Source organism: Neopsephotus bourkii, unplaced genomic scaffold, assembly GCF_033783945.1.
Source record: "Neopsephotus bourkii isolate Nb327-2 ecotype Australia unplaced genomic scaffold, CSIRO-AGI_Nbou_v1 NB_1630, whole genome shotgun sequence".
NCBI classification, from domain to species: domain Eukaryota; kingdom Metazoa; phylum Chordata; class Aves; order Psittaciformes; family Psittacidae; genus Neopsephotus; species Neopsephotus bourkii.
Window position 1 is genome coordinate 5221428 of NW_026902105.1, and position 15787 is coordinate 5237214.

Below are 15787 nucleotides of genomic sequence, written 5' to 3' on the forward strand. Positions count from 1 at the left end.
GTCATTTGGTCAAATCACCTTGTTCAAGCACAGACACATAGATGCAACTGCCCAGGACCAAGTCTGGACGGCTTTTAAGTATCTCCAAGGAGAGGGACTCTACAAACTCCATGGCAACCTGTGCCAATGCTTGATCACCCTCACAGTAAAAACGTGTTTCCTGATGTTCAGAAGGAACCTCCTTATATCCACCACTTCTTTTTCTGTCACTGCGCACCACTGAAAAAAGCCTGGCTTTGTCTTCTTTGCAGCCTTTCTTCAGCTACATTGATGAGATCCTCCTTGAGCCTTCTCCATGCTGAACAGTCCCATCTTTCCACCTTCTCTGACAGGAGAGATGCTCTTCTCCCCCAGTATGTCCATGTGTCTGTACTGTGGAGCCCAGAGATGGACACATTACTCTAGGTGTGGCCTCCCCAGTGCTGACTAGAGGGGAAGTATCACCTGCTGGCAACACTCCTCCTAATGCAACCCACCATTAGCCTTCACTGCAGCAAGGGCACATTGCTGGCTCATGTCCATCATAGCAACACCATGACTCTGCAGGCCCTTCCCAGATGGGTGGTCCCCAGCAGACACTGATGCATGGGGTTGTTCTCTTCGTGGGTGCAAGACTTTGCATGTCTTTTTGAACTTCATGAGGCTCCTTTCAATTTCTTCAGCTTGTTGAGGTCCCCCTGCATGGGGCGGGGGGTACTTTCCAGAATACTGCTGGTACAAGATGCAAATAACAAGCCATTTTTAGCAGAACAGACAACATCCTCCTCTTCCTGTACCCAAAGTAGAGAAAAACTAGATACCCTTTTTGTGTGTGTGCTAGTACATGACCTCAACACAGAGGTCATAACCCAGTTAACATGGACAACTGAGAATCAAAACTGGAGATCAAATACCCAACTTTATCCCAAACTCTTAATCACCAGATTATTCTGTGCCTCCTCTTCCTCTTCTACCCTGAGACTGTTTTGCTCACCTGAAATCTTCAGAAGTATTTTTACAACTACACATCTGTAAGCAGTAGAGATACACACTGTGTAGCACTAGGTGGCCTGCAGGCTCTGTTCACCTAAATATAAGTGTTTGAAGAAGATTTGCTTCTCAGTTTCACAGCACACATACTGCTGCGTTGAAACGGTTCTTAGTTTCTACAACAACCTATAGAAAAAAAAAAAAACACCTCACAAACATAACACTGTAAACTTGAATCAAAGTTTGCTTTATAGAAATATATTATTACTTCAATCACTACAAGGATGCTGGGGGTATTTCTCATTTTACTTCCCAACTACAATTGCAAGTGTTTCCTTAAACTCAATTCTCCCCTCTCCCCTCCAAAAAAAAAACCCCAAACAACTCTGAAGGCCAAAGACAAAAGATCAAGTTCAGTAAAATCTGGGATTGAATAAAAGTTATGGTAAGCACTTGTAATTCTGCAGTTTCATTAGCTAAAGTGCAGCCGCTGAACTCCAGTATACTGCAGTAGTGCTGTGAGAAACACAGCTGGCTCTTTGAGGCAGGTGCTTTGGCTTCCATTTCAATTACATGCTTCCATTATTAACTCCCATACAACCATAATATTAACATTTGACACTGAAATTTCAAACACACACCACTTAGCATTTACACAAAAAGAAGGAATTATTCTCTACTACCATTGCCATTGGCACAGATATGTATTAAGCAAAAGTTTTACATGTGGAAAGACTAGTAATGCAAGCAATTCCTCTGACTTCTTGAAGGTACCCTCTCACCAGGAGGGCAGACTTCCCTGCACTCAACCATGACAGGCAGACAACACCACAAAACAGGTGACCAGCACATGTGCAATGAATATTTACAGAACATCATAAATTCACCAAGGACTCATACAGGCCAGCTATATTTTTGATGGCCCAAGCAAGGACTATATGTTGAAGAAATGCCCTGTGATCAGCTGTAGCTACAGCAGTAGACCACAACAGCAAAGGAACAAAAATGTCCTACTCTGATGCTCCTCAGAAAAACAGCTTTCCTCACAAGTGACCATTCAACAAAGCAGGGAAGAGAAGACTGACCATTTTGGAGAGGAGGAGACACTAAATTTAGAAGTAAAACCACCTCCTCAGAATCCTCCTAATGAAAGTATTAAAGCATATAATTCAATAAGGACGAAGTTCTTTCGGTTTAGGTCCCTTGCAAGAGTGAAGCATCGCATATTTGTAAGTATTCTGCAGTATTTAGCAATAGCTCTGAGCAAGCTAAAAGCAAGTTGCTGCTGTGGTGGTGTTCTGTGAACACAACCTAGCACACCTGGGCTGCGCTGCAGTGATCCTGTCAAGACACAATTACTCTTGCAGAGTCAAAAATTAATCCATGCCATAGGATCATAGCACCAGCTAGGTTGGAAAAACCCTTTAAGATCATCAAGTTCAACCATTACCCCAGGACTGCCACGTCCACCACTAAACCATGCCACTGAGGGCATCAGCACTGTAATCCTTGAAAACCAACCAGCTTCCTCAGGTGCCTCTTCTCTCCAGAGCTGTAACCCATGGAATTCTTAAGGCAGATCCCTAAACAAATTCTTCTTTTCTGAAGAGTGAGGTGCTTTTTACATTCCTGCTTCCCCTCAGGAAGTTGCATCAGGTTGTCCTCTCTTCCAGACTTCCCTTTGACAGTGATGGCTGATGATACAAGTTAATTTTATTCAGAAATAAAATACGTAAGGCTTACTCTCTCACCCCTTGATAGGCTACATCATGTTATTGGCACACACTGTGTAAAGTGAGACCTAAACCAGCCCTGAACCAGCTGTAATGAAAGGCCAAAGAACATTTCTGATAGTGGAGGGTAATCTGGGACAGATTCTGCTCTGGCAACCTTAATTCAAAGGTTATTGTCTAAGCAGGGCCAGCATTACTGGGCCTCACCTCAGTCTGGATTCTTAAGTACCACCTCAACATAGATAAGGTGAAAGATGATGAAGCTTTAATTCCCATTCTAAAGAGCTGTAGCTACATGCTTGAAGTGGAATCTCTTGGGAAGTTGGTAGGTTTAAAATCAAAACATATCATACCCACTTCAATTTTTTTTAATTAAGTAATCCAAAAAAGAAGCAAGAGCAAATCACTAACACCCATCTTTGCCAGGCACAGTTGCTGTTTCAGTGGTTCCCAAGTTGCCCAGCAAGTTTCAGTGTGGATGCACTGGGTGTTGTCAGCGCTGCTATACATGTGCAGATTAATCTGTGCATGCACAACAGCCATCTGTCTGATATGGCTTGATGTGGCTAGGGGGGCTTTGGGGTTTTTTGGTATTTCAAAGGTGGCGACCATACGGCTGAAGAGACCATACATTAATGCAGAGTATTTGTGTGTAACATACTTCAGCCAGCATTTCAACCTGAAAAAGAAAGTAGTATCTCTTCAGGAAGCTTATATTTTGTTGCACCACTGTAACACCCTAACAGAAATACTGCTGTCTCTTTGCAGTTTAAAGCAGTACAAGTTTCTCCCAATATATAAGGCCGCACAAAAATTGTCTTCATTGCAGCTACTCAGGAGTTAGTGTTCATGTAACTGCCCACTGATTAAAAAAGCACCAATTTAGGCTCTACCTAAAAGCCAGTATCACAAACACTATTTATCTTTTAGGCCCCTTCCTCTGCCTCACTACATTTATGTTTGGGTCTGGTTTTCATCAAGATGGAGAAAATCTTGACAATTCTCAAAAAAAATACAAAAGTTCTGTGAGGTAAATTTGAGACTCATACTCCCTAAACCATATGTTCTGGATTATTTTCAGATTTACATTTCTTAAATCCTAGAGAGCAAAAACTATTTTTTTTTTAACAGAAAATCATACTAGAAGGATTTTCATAATGTTCTGGATCTATGTTAACCATACATGAGATTTGCTATTACCCTCTTCAAATAACAGTCATAATTCAATTAGAAGTGTTTATTTTGAAACATAATTACAGAGCTGCATGCCTCTTCTAAGTATTACCTGTAATTACTTACACTTCCCTTGTTACAGTCATGCAAACATCCCATAAAAAACAAAACAAAAGAAAGGAATGAAAGCAGATAGCATAAATTCTATTCCCTCATACAAGGACAAAGCCTTACAGAATCATCAAGTAGTTGGCTCTACTGAAATTTGCATTTCAAAAGGAAATACATAACTGCTTAATTACTGGATGCCAAGATTTGCAAACTGCCTGCTATCAAAAGATATTTCTCCTATTACAATGAAACAAAGACCATGAACATTTTCTGCACTGCTCACCAGATCTTAACAGGTGGAATCTTGAAAACCTCCCCTAGATCACACAATCAAGGTACCTCAAACACTAGATAGTTTTCTGCTTTCCCTGAAAGAATAAAGAAAATAGTCTCTTTCCGCCCCCACATTACAACTTTAAACCTTTTTTCCCTAAACCTTTTTGCTCTTCACAGTTGTACATTCAATTCCATAAACAAGCACATCAGAAAATTTAAACACCAATATTCTGCACGCTACTACCTAAAAATGAATTTTAAGTGACAAGTTTCCATTTAAGCAAGAAGCGGTTGCATCAAAATAGGATAATCATAGAATCATAGAATAGTTAGGGTTGGAAAGGACCTTAAGATCATCAAGTTTCGACCCCCCTGCCATGGGCAGGGACAACCACACACTAAACCATATCACCCAAGGCCTCATCCAACCTGCCCTTGAACACTGCCAGGGATGAAGCATTCACAACCTCCCGGGGCAACCTATTCCAGTGCAACACCACCCTAACAGGAAAGAATTTCCTCCTTATATCCAATCTAAACTTCCTCTGTCTAAGTTTTAACCCGTTACTCCTTGTCCTGTCACTACAGTCCCTAATGAAGAGTCCCTCCCTAGCCCCCTTCAGATACTGGAAGACTGCTATGAGGTCTCCACGCAGCCTTCTCTTCTCCAGGCTGAACAGCCCCAACTTTCTCAGCCTATCTTCATACGGGAGGTGCTCCAGTCCCCTGATCATCCTCATGGCCCTTCTCTGGACTTATTCCAACAGTTCCATGTCCTTTTCATGTTGAGGACACCAGAACTGCACACAATACTCCAGGTGAGGTCTCACAAGAGCAGAGTAGAGGGGCAGGATCACCTCCTTCGACCTGCTGGTCACACTCCTTTTGATGCAGCCCAGGATACGGTTGGCTTTCTGGGCTGCAAGCGCACACTGTTGGCTCATGTTCATTTTCTCATCAGCCAACACCCCCAAGTTCTTCTCCGCAGGGCTGCTCTGAATCTCTTCTCTGCCCAGCCTGTAGCTGTGTCTGGGATTGCTCCTACCCAGGTGTAGGAACTTGCACTTGGCATGGTTAAACTTCATAAGGCTGGCATCAGCCCACCTCACAAGCATGTCAAGGTCCCTCTGGATGGCATTCCTTCCCTCCAGCAAATCAACCGAACCACACAGCTTGGTGTCATCGGCAAACTTCCCGAGGGCACACTCAATCCCACTGTTCATGTTACTGACAAAGATGTTAAACAAGACTGGTCCCAACACCGATCCCTGAGGGACACCACTCATTACTGGTCTCCAGCTGGACATTGAGCCATTGACCACAACTCTTTGTGTGCAGCCATCCAGCCAGTTCTTTATCCACCAAGTGGTCCATTCATCACATTGATGTCTCTCCAATTTAGAGACAAGAATGTCGTGTGGGACAGTGTCGAACGCTTCACACAATTCCAGGTAGATGACATCAACTGCTCTACCCCTGTCCATCAGTTCTGTAGCCCCATCTTAGAAGGCCACCAAATTGGTCAGGCAGGATTTCCCCTTAGTGAAGCCATGCTGGCTGTCACCAAGCACCTTGTTGATTTTCATGTGCCTTAGCATGCCTTCCATTGGAATATGCTCCAACATTTTGCCAGGCACAGAGGTGAGACTGTTCTGTAATTCCCTGCGTCATCCATTTTCCCCTTCTTGAAAGTGGGGGTTATATTTCCCTTTTTCCAGTTGTCGGGAACTTCACCTGACTGCCATGATTTTTTAAATATGATGGCCAGCGGCTTAGCAACTTCATTCGCCAGCTCCTTCAGGACCCACAGATGGATTTCATCAGGACCCATGGACTTGTGCACATTCAGATTTTTAAGATGGTCTCAAACCAATTCCTCTCCTACAGTGGGCCCAAGGTCTTCATTCTCACAGTCCCTGCGTCTGCCTTCCAAGACTTGGGTGGTGCGGTCAGAGCCTTTGCCAGAGAAGACCGAGGCAAAGAAGTCATTCAGAACCTCAGCCTTCTCCAAATCCTGTGTAGCTAGTTCTCCTGAGAGCTTCCTGAGGGGGCCTATGTTCTCCCTAGTCTGTTTTTTATTTGCTATGTACCTGTAGAATCCCTTCCTGTTATCCTTAATATCCCTAGCCAAGTTTAATTATAACTGGGCCTTCCTTAGGTTTCCTAACCTGGTCCCTAGCTTCCTGGACAACATCCCTGTATTCTTCCCAGGCCACCTGTCCTTGCTTCCACTTTCTATAAAACTCTTTTTTCACTTGAATTTTCCTCAGCAGCTCCTTATCCATCCAAGGAGGTCTCCTGGCCCTCCTGCTGCACTTCCTTCTGGTTGGGATGCAACACTCCTGAGCTTGTAGCAGGTGATCCTTTAATATCAACCAAGAGTCTTGGGCCCCCCTGCCCTCTAGGGCTATATCCCATGGAACCTTACTAAGCAGGTTCCTGAAGAGGCCAAAGTCTGCTCTTTTGAAGTCCAGGGCAGTGAGCACCATCTTCTCACTGTCCTAAGGATCTCAAATTCACCATCTCGTGGTCGCTGCATCCAAGGCTGCCCTGCAGTGCCACATTTCCAACCAGCCCTTCCCCGTTGGTGAGCACAAGGTCAAGCATGGCACCTCTCCTTGTCGGTTCCTCTATTATCTGCAGAAGGAAGTTGTCTTACACACAATCGAGGAACCTCCTGGATTGCTCGTGCCGGGCTGTACCGTCATTCCAACAGATGTCAGGATGGTTGAAGTTACCCATGAGAACAAGGGCCTGTGAGTGTGACACTTTTCCTATCTGCCTATAGAGTGCTCCATCCGCAGGTTCTCCTTGATCAGGCGGTTTGTAACAGATCCCCACAGTAATGCCTCCCATTGCTGTTTTCCCTTTAACCCTGACCCACAAGCTCTCTGTCAACTGCTCACCTGTACCCAGACAGAGTTCCATACTCTCCAGCCTATCCCTAACATAAAGAGCAACTCCCCCTCCCCGCCTGCCAGGCCTGTCTTTTCTAAAGAGTCTGTAACCTTCCATTCCAACACTCCAGTCATAGGAGCCATCCCACCATGATTCTGCGATGTCTATAATATCATACCCCCGTAGACGAGCACACATCTCTAATTCCTCTTGTTTGTTCCCCATGCTACAGGCATTTGTATAGAGGCATCTGAGCCGAGCTCCAAATGAAGTGGCTCATTGGCTGGAGGAGCCGGAATATCTCTGCATTGCTCTGAGCATTTATTATAGGTGCTGGCAACTGACTCGGTGTGTTGGGATGGAATGATGCCCCCCTCCCCCAACACATCTAGTTCAAAGCCTCCTTGACCAGTCTGGCAAGCCTCCTACCAAAACTGCTCTTCCCCTTCTTTATCAGACCAGCTCCACCAGCCCCCAGCAGACCTGGCCTACAAACTTGAGTCCCGTGTTCAAGACACCCAAACCCTTCACTGTGACACCACCCTTTCAACCATTTATTAACTTGGCCAATCCTCCTGGCTTCTTTCAGGTCCTCCCCTGTATCCTGGAGAATTGATGAAAAGACTATCTGAGCTCCAGAGCCCCTAACCACCTCTCACAGGGCTCTGGGAGATTAAAGCAAAGCTACATAAATTCATTGGAGCGTTGCATTCAAGAGTATTTAGGTACGAACAAAAGGATGAGACAGGGTGAGCTGCACACATCCAGAAAATGCTAGCACCTGCTACCTGATCCACAGTTTAATAGATAAAGGTCAGAGATGTGCTAATCAGGGTGCTCAAATGGAGCAAAGCCAGAGTAAAGACATACAGTTATGGTCTTAAACCCTTGAAGTCTCAGAGGATTATATACAGAGTAAAGTATTCTGATATGCCACCATTTTAGGTGAGTTACAGTTGTCATCTCCAGCCCATGCTCAGAACATCGATTTTCACATCAATTAAGTATTTTGAAATAGGATTATGTACAAACAAACACCAACTCCATGGAATTTCTCCTCCTGCCACCTCAATGCAGAAACTGCACTGCAAGGGTGACATTAGAGTGTCTGACAGACTCATTCTTTCACTCTTGCTTCTCCTGTGTTTGACATCATGTTACACGATTTTCTGCTTTTGGGGGCACACACCAGAGGGGTAATCCATTTTCACTTCATTTCTCCTCGGAGTTTTGAGAAGGCATTAGTGAAGACAGACAGAACAGTCCATCTCATGTTAAACCCTGTGAGAGCCGGAAGAACCAGAGAATGAAGTGATGCAGACAGGTTTCAAGTCAGGTTTACAAGCTACACTATTGACCACAAATACACACACTTCAACAAGTGTAATGGTAAACCCTGGTCAGCAAGTGGCCTTTATGTATGGAGCCAGCTGGACAAATCCATCATGTAGATAGGAGAAACAGCTGTATGACCCAAACTCTTCAGCTGCCTGACAGAGCTCGGAGACAAGGTCCCCTTGCAACTTCACTTCCCAAAATGTTTTAGTCAGAATCCAGATATCCAAAAGTCACACTAGAAGTCTATTCAATGCTCTACACCTAAAATTACCTGGGAATAGGCTTTAAACTCAACACTACTGTCCAAAAAGGTGACAAGACTTACTCTGCATGCACCAAGTGGCTTTGCAGCATGTGACTGATGCTTTCCAAAGCACGGCATCTACTAAACAAGTACTACAATGAGTATGAAAACCATGGCAGCACCTCATTTTGGTGTCTAAAGCAGCCCACAATGAAAGGATCAAGCTGTTACATTTGTGCATTATCAACAGCCAACACATATGAACTCATGCTTTTCACCAAGAAAAGGATTAGCAAACACTTGGAGCCTAGACAAATACAGAAAGCTCTCCAACTGTGACTAAACAAAACTTTAAGGTGAAAAGAAAATGAGAAGGCATGTCTCAGGAATCTAATTTAGTCCTTACAAAATACCTGAAACTAAATGTACCTCTAATACAAGAGAAAGTATCACTTTCAGGGACCTTATCTGTTAAACAGCTGCACCAACACACAATTTTAAGATAGGTGGTAAGATTGGATGTGGTGATTCCCTTCTCATTTGGGTCTCATTTCAGCTTATTACAAGGGCTAACAGTAAAGTGTAGTTCAGGTGTACACATCTTCAATTATAGATAGAGGTAGTCAAGTCATCTTACGCTTACCATGTTTGGGGTATGCTTTATCTTATCAAAAGCAAGCACCTACTGTAGGATGAGTTTAAATGTACCAACAGCTCCATGGACTGTACCAACTAGCACTATATCAATTATTAAAGAAAATGTAGATACTCGTATTACAAATAATTAAATGAATCCCACCCCTGGAGTTTATAATCAAGGATTCATTTTTGGAAAGGGATTTTATGGTCAGCTGTATGCTTCAGAGTTTGATGTAAAGCACTGGGAGAAAAGTTTGCAGCCTGTGATGGTCTGCAGGTTTAACTAGACAGTCCCCTCTAAGGTATGGTTAGCTAAGGGTTTTTGGTATTGAAAAATAGCTAAGTGATCAGAAATGAAATACAGACCTCCATGGGATAGTCAGACTCTTGGCAGAAATAGCAAGAGAAATTAAAGAAAAAACAAGCAACAAAACACAGCTTACAGAAAGACCGCTTATTTCTTTATGCCTTGAGTTTTGATAATCAACACCTCTTTCACTTTCTAGCTTTTAAATAACATCACATTTTTCATTAAAAGCAGCTTATCTAAACACTACCATGCAAACACACTTTGTCATAGTAATTATGCTGTATGTTGGCCTGTGTATTGTAAATGACACACTGAAGTGAGAAACTGCATTCTTGCTGTTAGCATCTTAGCTTCCCTATATTAGCGTACAAACTCACTTTTGGTATTTGTCATCCATTTTGAGCTGCTCTAGTAACAGATTTCAGCCAAATTCTTCATTACAATGTAAATCATGCTGCAGTTTTTAAAACAAAAAGCATATAAGCATGTGGCAGGGGGTTGGAATTAGATGATCTGAAGGTCCTTTCCAACCCAAACCATTCTATGATTCCATAAGCATAGACTTCAAGGTCTACAGCCACTGAGTCCAGCATCTGGACCCTAAGTGGCCCAGAATGGAGGCTATGGGGATGGATACAGGTGAGGGAAAGCATACACACAGCAACACTGTGCCAGCACACGCTCCTAACTTATAGTTTCCACTATAACAGGCCTCCTTGAGACACCTGACAGGTGCACACAAGTTGTTCCAGGGTACCCTGCCTGACCTCCGCTTGCTCAAGATCACATACATGCCAAGCCCAGGTTGTCCAATTTTAAATATTACAAGCAGCACTAGAAACATACTTCAGGAAACTGAACCAAGGCCCTAAACTTAGGTGCCTGATTTCATGGTGAATCTTGCTCTTGGTGTTTTGATCATCTCTCCTACAAACACACTTGAGCATCAACTATCCTCAGTAACTGCACCATTACTTAGGTTGGTACTCAGTCACTAACACAGAAGTTCTGACTTCTGCTGGTATTTTATGTAAGAAACTTTCTCAGACTTAACAGATCATAGGGTGTTGCCAAAAAGTTTAAAAGCTTTTACTTTTCAGTGGTTACAGTGTTAGCATATTCTTGCTGCTGTAGTAATGATGTGTATATAAAGAATGCTTAATAACTGACTATCCTAAGTAGTAAGGGGCTGAGGCACAGAAGCTACCCTCCAAAGCTTTACTACTGATCACAACTACCTGGGAAATTGCTCCAGGAAGTGTTAACATCTCAGCTCTTTTACAAATTCTGTTAAAAGTATTTAATGTAACACCTGAGAAAAACAGGTATCTCAAAGTACAGCTTCCTCCTAAGATTTTAAGGCTTAACCCACAGACAAAGTTAACTGTCCTCCAAACGTAAAACATGTTTCCAGTTCAAAGGGAAAAAGATAGAATAGGTAAAATATTTGGACACTGTTGGACAATTCGAAGATATTCTTTGTCTTATGATGTTAGGTTTGGGGTTTTTGAGATTGCAAATTACTCTTTCGGAGGTAGTACAGTTGCTATAAAAGCAGATGTGATGCTTACTTCAGTTGAGTACCTCCAACATAGATTGCTTTTTCCTAGTGCTCAAATCATCAGTATTTCCAAAAGCCTGACTGCACAGTTCAACTGAGATAGTTTCCAAGGGTCTCACCATCTCATAGTATCTAGTCAGGAAAGGTAAATCAGCCCCCAATATCTGAACAGGCTTTTTTTCTAGCTGAAAATCCATGTAACAGCCTATATACAATTATAATATTAGTAACTTGTTTGTGGTCAAGATTCCCATCTTACATAAAGGTAATACAGATTTCATTTACATAATTTTGATTCCAGCTACCATGTTCCTCCATACATACACATACTGCTACAATTGCCATACACAGAGCTATAGTGAGCTCCAAAAAAACACCTGGGTAAATCTTTCCCAGGCATTCCTGCTATTTCCACCTATGGATATTTTGCCATGGCCACTGTCACATACTATTCACCCATTGCCACAGATAGTACCCCTTTCTTTAAGTACATCTAATACTGAGTGAGAGCATAGTATCATAGAATAACGTCCAGGAGACAAGTACGCACCTTAGCCCTTACGACACTCCTTGAGCATGAGCTAAACAGAAAGACAAGTATTCAACACCCATAGTTTCTCTTTGAGTTCTTGGATATAGGTAACTTCCAATTTCCCAGTGTTAATGTGTCCCATTCACATCACTCATTATTCCAGAGCTGGTTTCACCAACCTCAAAGAGCCTCACTGGAGGTACTACAGTTGGATCTTCCCATCAATGCAGGCACTGCTGTCACATTGACCTTTTTATGCTGAGGGAATTCTGTTAACATCTAGATTTTGACAGCTATTTACAGTGAACACTATGTACTTTTCCATGTTATACTGACTGCTAAAGAGAAATCTGAAGGAAATTTTAATTGAAATGAAAAAGTGAGTACTACAAGAAATTAAAAAATGAAGTTGTACAATTAGACTACAAAGAGAAAGGATTTGCTTTGACATCAGGTGTGAGATTACACCACTGACCTTCAAGCTATGTAAGTAACCCTTAGATCCATTTTAGAATAGGTTCTGCACAAAAAGCAAGTAATCATAATTACCTCCTCAGGACAGAGACTTGCAGAGTGAGAATTTGCTGGCCTGTTTCAAGGAAATCAAGGTTCTGAGCCAGCTAGGCACAGAAATACTCTAATGAGTTGCAAAAGTAACTAAAAGCAGCAGTGGAGTTAGAATCTGTTGATTATAATGCATTTACCAAATAATGTTTAATGAAATAACATTGACTAACAAAACACAAATCAATGCCAGGTAGAAACCACACTCAACCTCAATTTTTCATTCCGCTTCTACTGCAAAGTTGCATGCCTTGGTTTGGGAAAGGGTTGAAGATGACTGGGAACATCGCCTCGCATTTACTAAATTCTTTTTCACTAGAATATCTTACATCAGATACAAATCCACTCAAACTCCAATATAGGCATATATACTTGAAGTCTACTGTACATTTAGCTGCTTAAAGAAGTCAGCTACACATGGTAGTTGCCCACAGTTCCACTGAATGCAATTGATTTCTACCTCACAGGAGACTTGATCTATGCCAAAAATTTTATTTCATTACGTAAATGATATTATGGAGCATCTGAGATCATGTAACAGACAAAAACAGAATGCCAGAGAAATTTTAACTGCCAGTACCCCACAGTGAATGCCTTATTATTTGCAGATGGGATATGGAAAAATTGTGAAATTATTGGAATTTTGGGTCCTGTACGAAAGCATTACTTCAGACTGCATGTGTCATAGCAAATGTCTATTATAATTTGAATACATTCTTAGGGTTTGCTTTCAGTGCTCAGAACTGGCTATGCTTACTACTTTAGACTTATTAGCTGAAAAAGACTGCATTCTTCAAAGCGCAAAACAGAACCCTTAGGTGACAGCATGAAACAGCGCCAGTAAGTCAACTGTCAATACTGATGGTATTTACCCAATAACTAAACTAAAACCTAATTTAAATCAATCTCTTTTGGAAAAGCCAACTGTTCAACAAGCGCAACAATCGGTCTAAGATCAATCAGTGAACATGAGATCAATTAAAACCAGCTTAAGTTTTTGTTGGAGGACAATTCACACAACTCGAGTTGGATGTCTATTCATTTCAGTACTCCCACAATGCAATCCTTAAGCTCTGTTGTAAAGCAGAAATACCACTATCACCCTCCGAAGTCTAGCCAGCACTCTAAGTAGTTCCACATTTAATTAAAGACACAGTATACCCTTTGTTAGCACAGATAGTCTGGTCACTTTAAAGGACTCCTAGAGTTCTAGCCACACACACAAAAATTAAATTCCGGAAACCATCTGTTGAAAAAACACCAAAATTAAACTGCTTCACAATTTTATTTGTATGTACTCTGAAGGTAACATCTTCATAAAAGTGCAGACTATTGCCCTTTCACACTTTCAGTGCTATATGCACTGGCTTAACACAGGAGATATTAGCTCCTTCCCCTTCCAAATAACTTCACCAAAAGTCCAGTTCTTTCAAAAATACGAATTTCGCAGCAGCTGAGACACCTGATAACCTCAGCTAACTTTAGGAATGGGAAGGAAAGACATGGCCAAGAAAATAATACGCAAGGGGTTAGCGAAATATTTGTATTATAAAAGTATTTATACTGATGGTTTAAGCCCAAAAACAGGAGGAAAAAAAAAAAAAAGAAAGAAAAGAAAAGAAAGAAAGAAGATAAAAGAAAAAGAAAGGAAAGAAGCAGAAAAGCCCACCAGACTGCGCTGACAGCTGGGAGAGCTGCAGTAACCTTTTCGTCCACATGGGTGCTGTACTGGCACATCTCACCGCTCCGACTTCTGAACTCCAGTAATCCCGACACCAGCATTTTAGGAAAAACAAATTAAACTCTAACGCACCGTTTCCCTTTCTAACTCAGAGGGATCTGCCTGCTTTAGCCAAAGTTGGCGGCACAGGCATCCCTTGGTGCTGGGAGAGGCGCGGTTCGCTCCGCCTTACCGGCAATCCCGAGCTGAGCCGCCGAGAACCGCGGGAGCGGCGGGAACGGGACTGGGACCGTGCGGGCAGGGGAGAGCCCTGCCTCGGAAACACGGTCACCCCAAGGATGCTGGACAGGATGCTCTTCAAAGCCCGCCGCACGGGCACACGAGCCTGAGCGGCGCGGCAAACACCGAACCTCGAGCCGCCGTGAGCTACGACGGCGGGACCGGCCGCTTCCATGGGTGACGGCAGCAGAGGGGCCGGCAGCTCCATTCCCGCGTTGGGCAGTTCCCGGCGAGACCTCGGCTCGGCCGACCCCGCGGGGAGAAGGACGACACGTCCGAAGGGGCTGGAGTGGCGGGGGACTGCACCTATCGCTCGACGGCCCCGGCAGCGCCCCGCGGAGCAGACTCCCATCGGGAAAGGGGCCACGCCGCTCCGCCCGCTCCGGCCTCCCAGCAGGAGGACGGGAAGCAGCCCCGCACCCCTGCTCGCCGTGCCTGCACGGAGCAGACACAGCTCACCTGCCCGTGCTGCCCCGGAGCGGAAGAAGGGGACGGGCACACGCAGTCCTGGTGCCCCGCTGGCACCACTGACCCAGGCGGGCGTCCCGGGCGAGCGGCAGCGCTACTCACCTCTCTTGCTGCGTCTCCAGCGGCCGGCTTGGCAGTGGCCGTAATCCATACAGTTCAGTATGATCAGGGCAAAAGAGAAGAGGCGAAACTGCATCCTGGGCTGCGGGGTGGGCAGCCTGCTCCGGCGGCAGAAAGGGGCGGCGGGGGCCGGCTGCGTACGGGACTACGAGCGGCTGCCAGCAGCGGGGACCGGCAGGAGCTCACACGGCTCTCGCCGCACTTCTCGGGCGCTGCAAACTCGCAGCAGCTTCCAGCATCTCCCGTGCGCCGCAGGGAGGGAGAAGGGGAAAGAGCCTGGCTCCGGCTCGCCCGGTCCGCCCCCTGCTCCGGCTCTCCCCGAGAAACAAAACGAGAAGCAGCACGGCCGTGGGGCGCGCACAGACGGCGGAGCGCAGCTTTCCCCACCTCGGCGGCCAGCGGTGCCGCTCGGGCCGGGCTGTCAGTCGCGGCACAGCGCTATTTATCGCGGCGCAGGGCGCACCCCGCCCACACGCGCTCAGGTCGCGGGCACGGCGGGGCGCAGCCGCTTCCCCCCACCCGACCTTCTGCGGCGCTGCTCCGCCGCCGGACCCGGACACCGGCTCCGCGCCACGGGGCAGCCCCCCGCGGGCTCGGCGGGGCGGGCGGCGGCCGCATGCAGGCGGTGTCCGTGCCGTGTTGTTCCCCCCCGCCCGGGGCTCCAGTTCCTGCGGGGCCGCGGTCCATTGGTAGCGCTGCCGCCGCCGGGGGACCAACCCCCCCGCTCGGCCCTAGCACCGCCCGCCGCCGCCGCGCCCGCGACCCTGCCTCCGCCGGGCCCTAACGCCCGCCCGCCCCGCGCCCCCCGCCCCGGCAGCTGCTGAGGTTTTTGCCTCGCTCGGCGCTCTTCTCCGCTCCCGCAAAGCCTCCTCGCCGCTTCCCTGCACTGCT

General features: G+C 45.3%; 1 protein-coding gene across 2 annotated transcripts in view; it reads right to left on the reverse strand.

Annotated features, from left to right (window-relative positions):
- Window positions 1-15411, reverse strand: part of RSPO2 (R-spondin 2) — a 111240-nt gene extending 95829 nt beyond the window's left edge. For both annotated transcript variants that reach the window (XM_061373400.1, XM_061373401.1), the window contains exon 1: window positions 14879-15411. In XM_061373400.1, the coding sequence (XP_061229384.1) occupies window positions 14879-14972 (94 nt within the window). In that variant the 5' untranslated portion in view covers window positions 14973-15411. The remainder of the gene's footprint in view (window positions 1-14878) is intronic.
- Window positions 15412-15787: the final 376 nt, after the last annotated feature.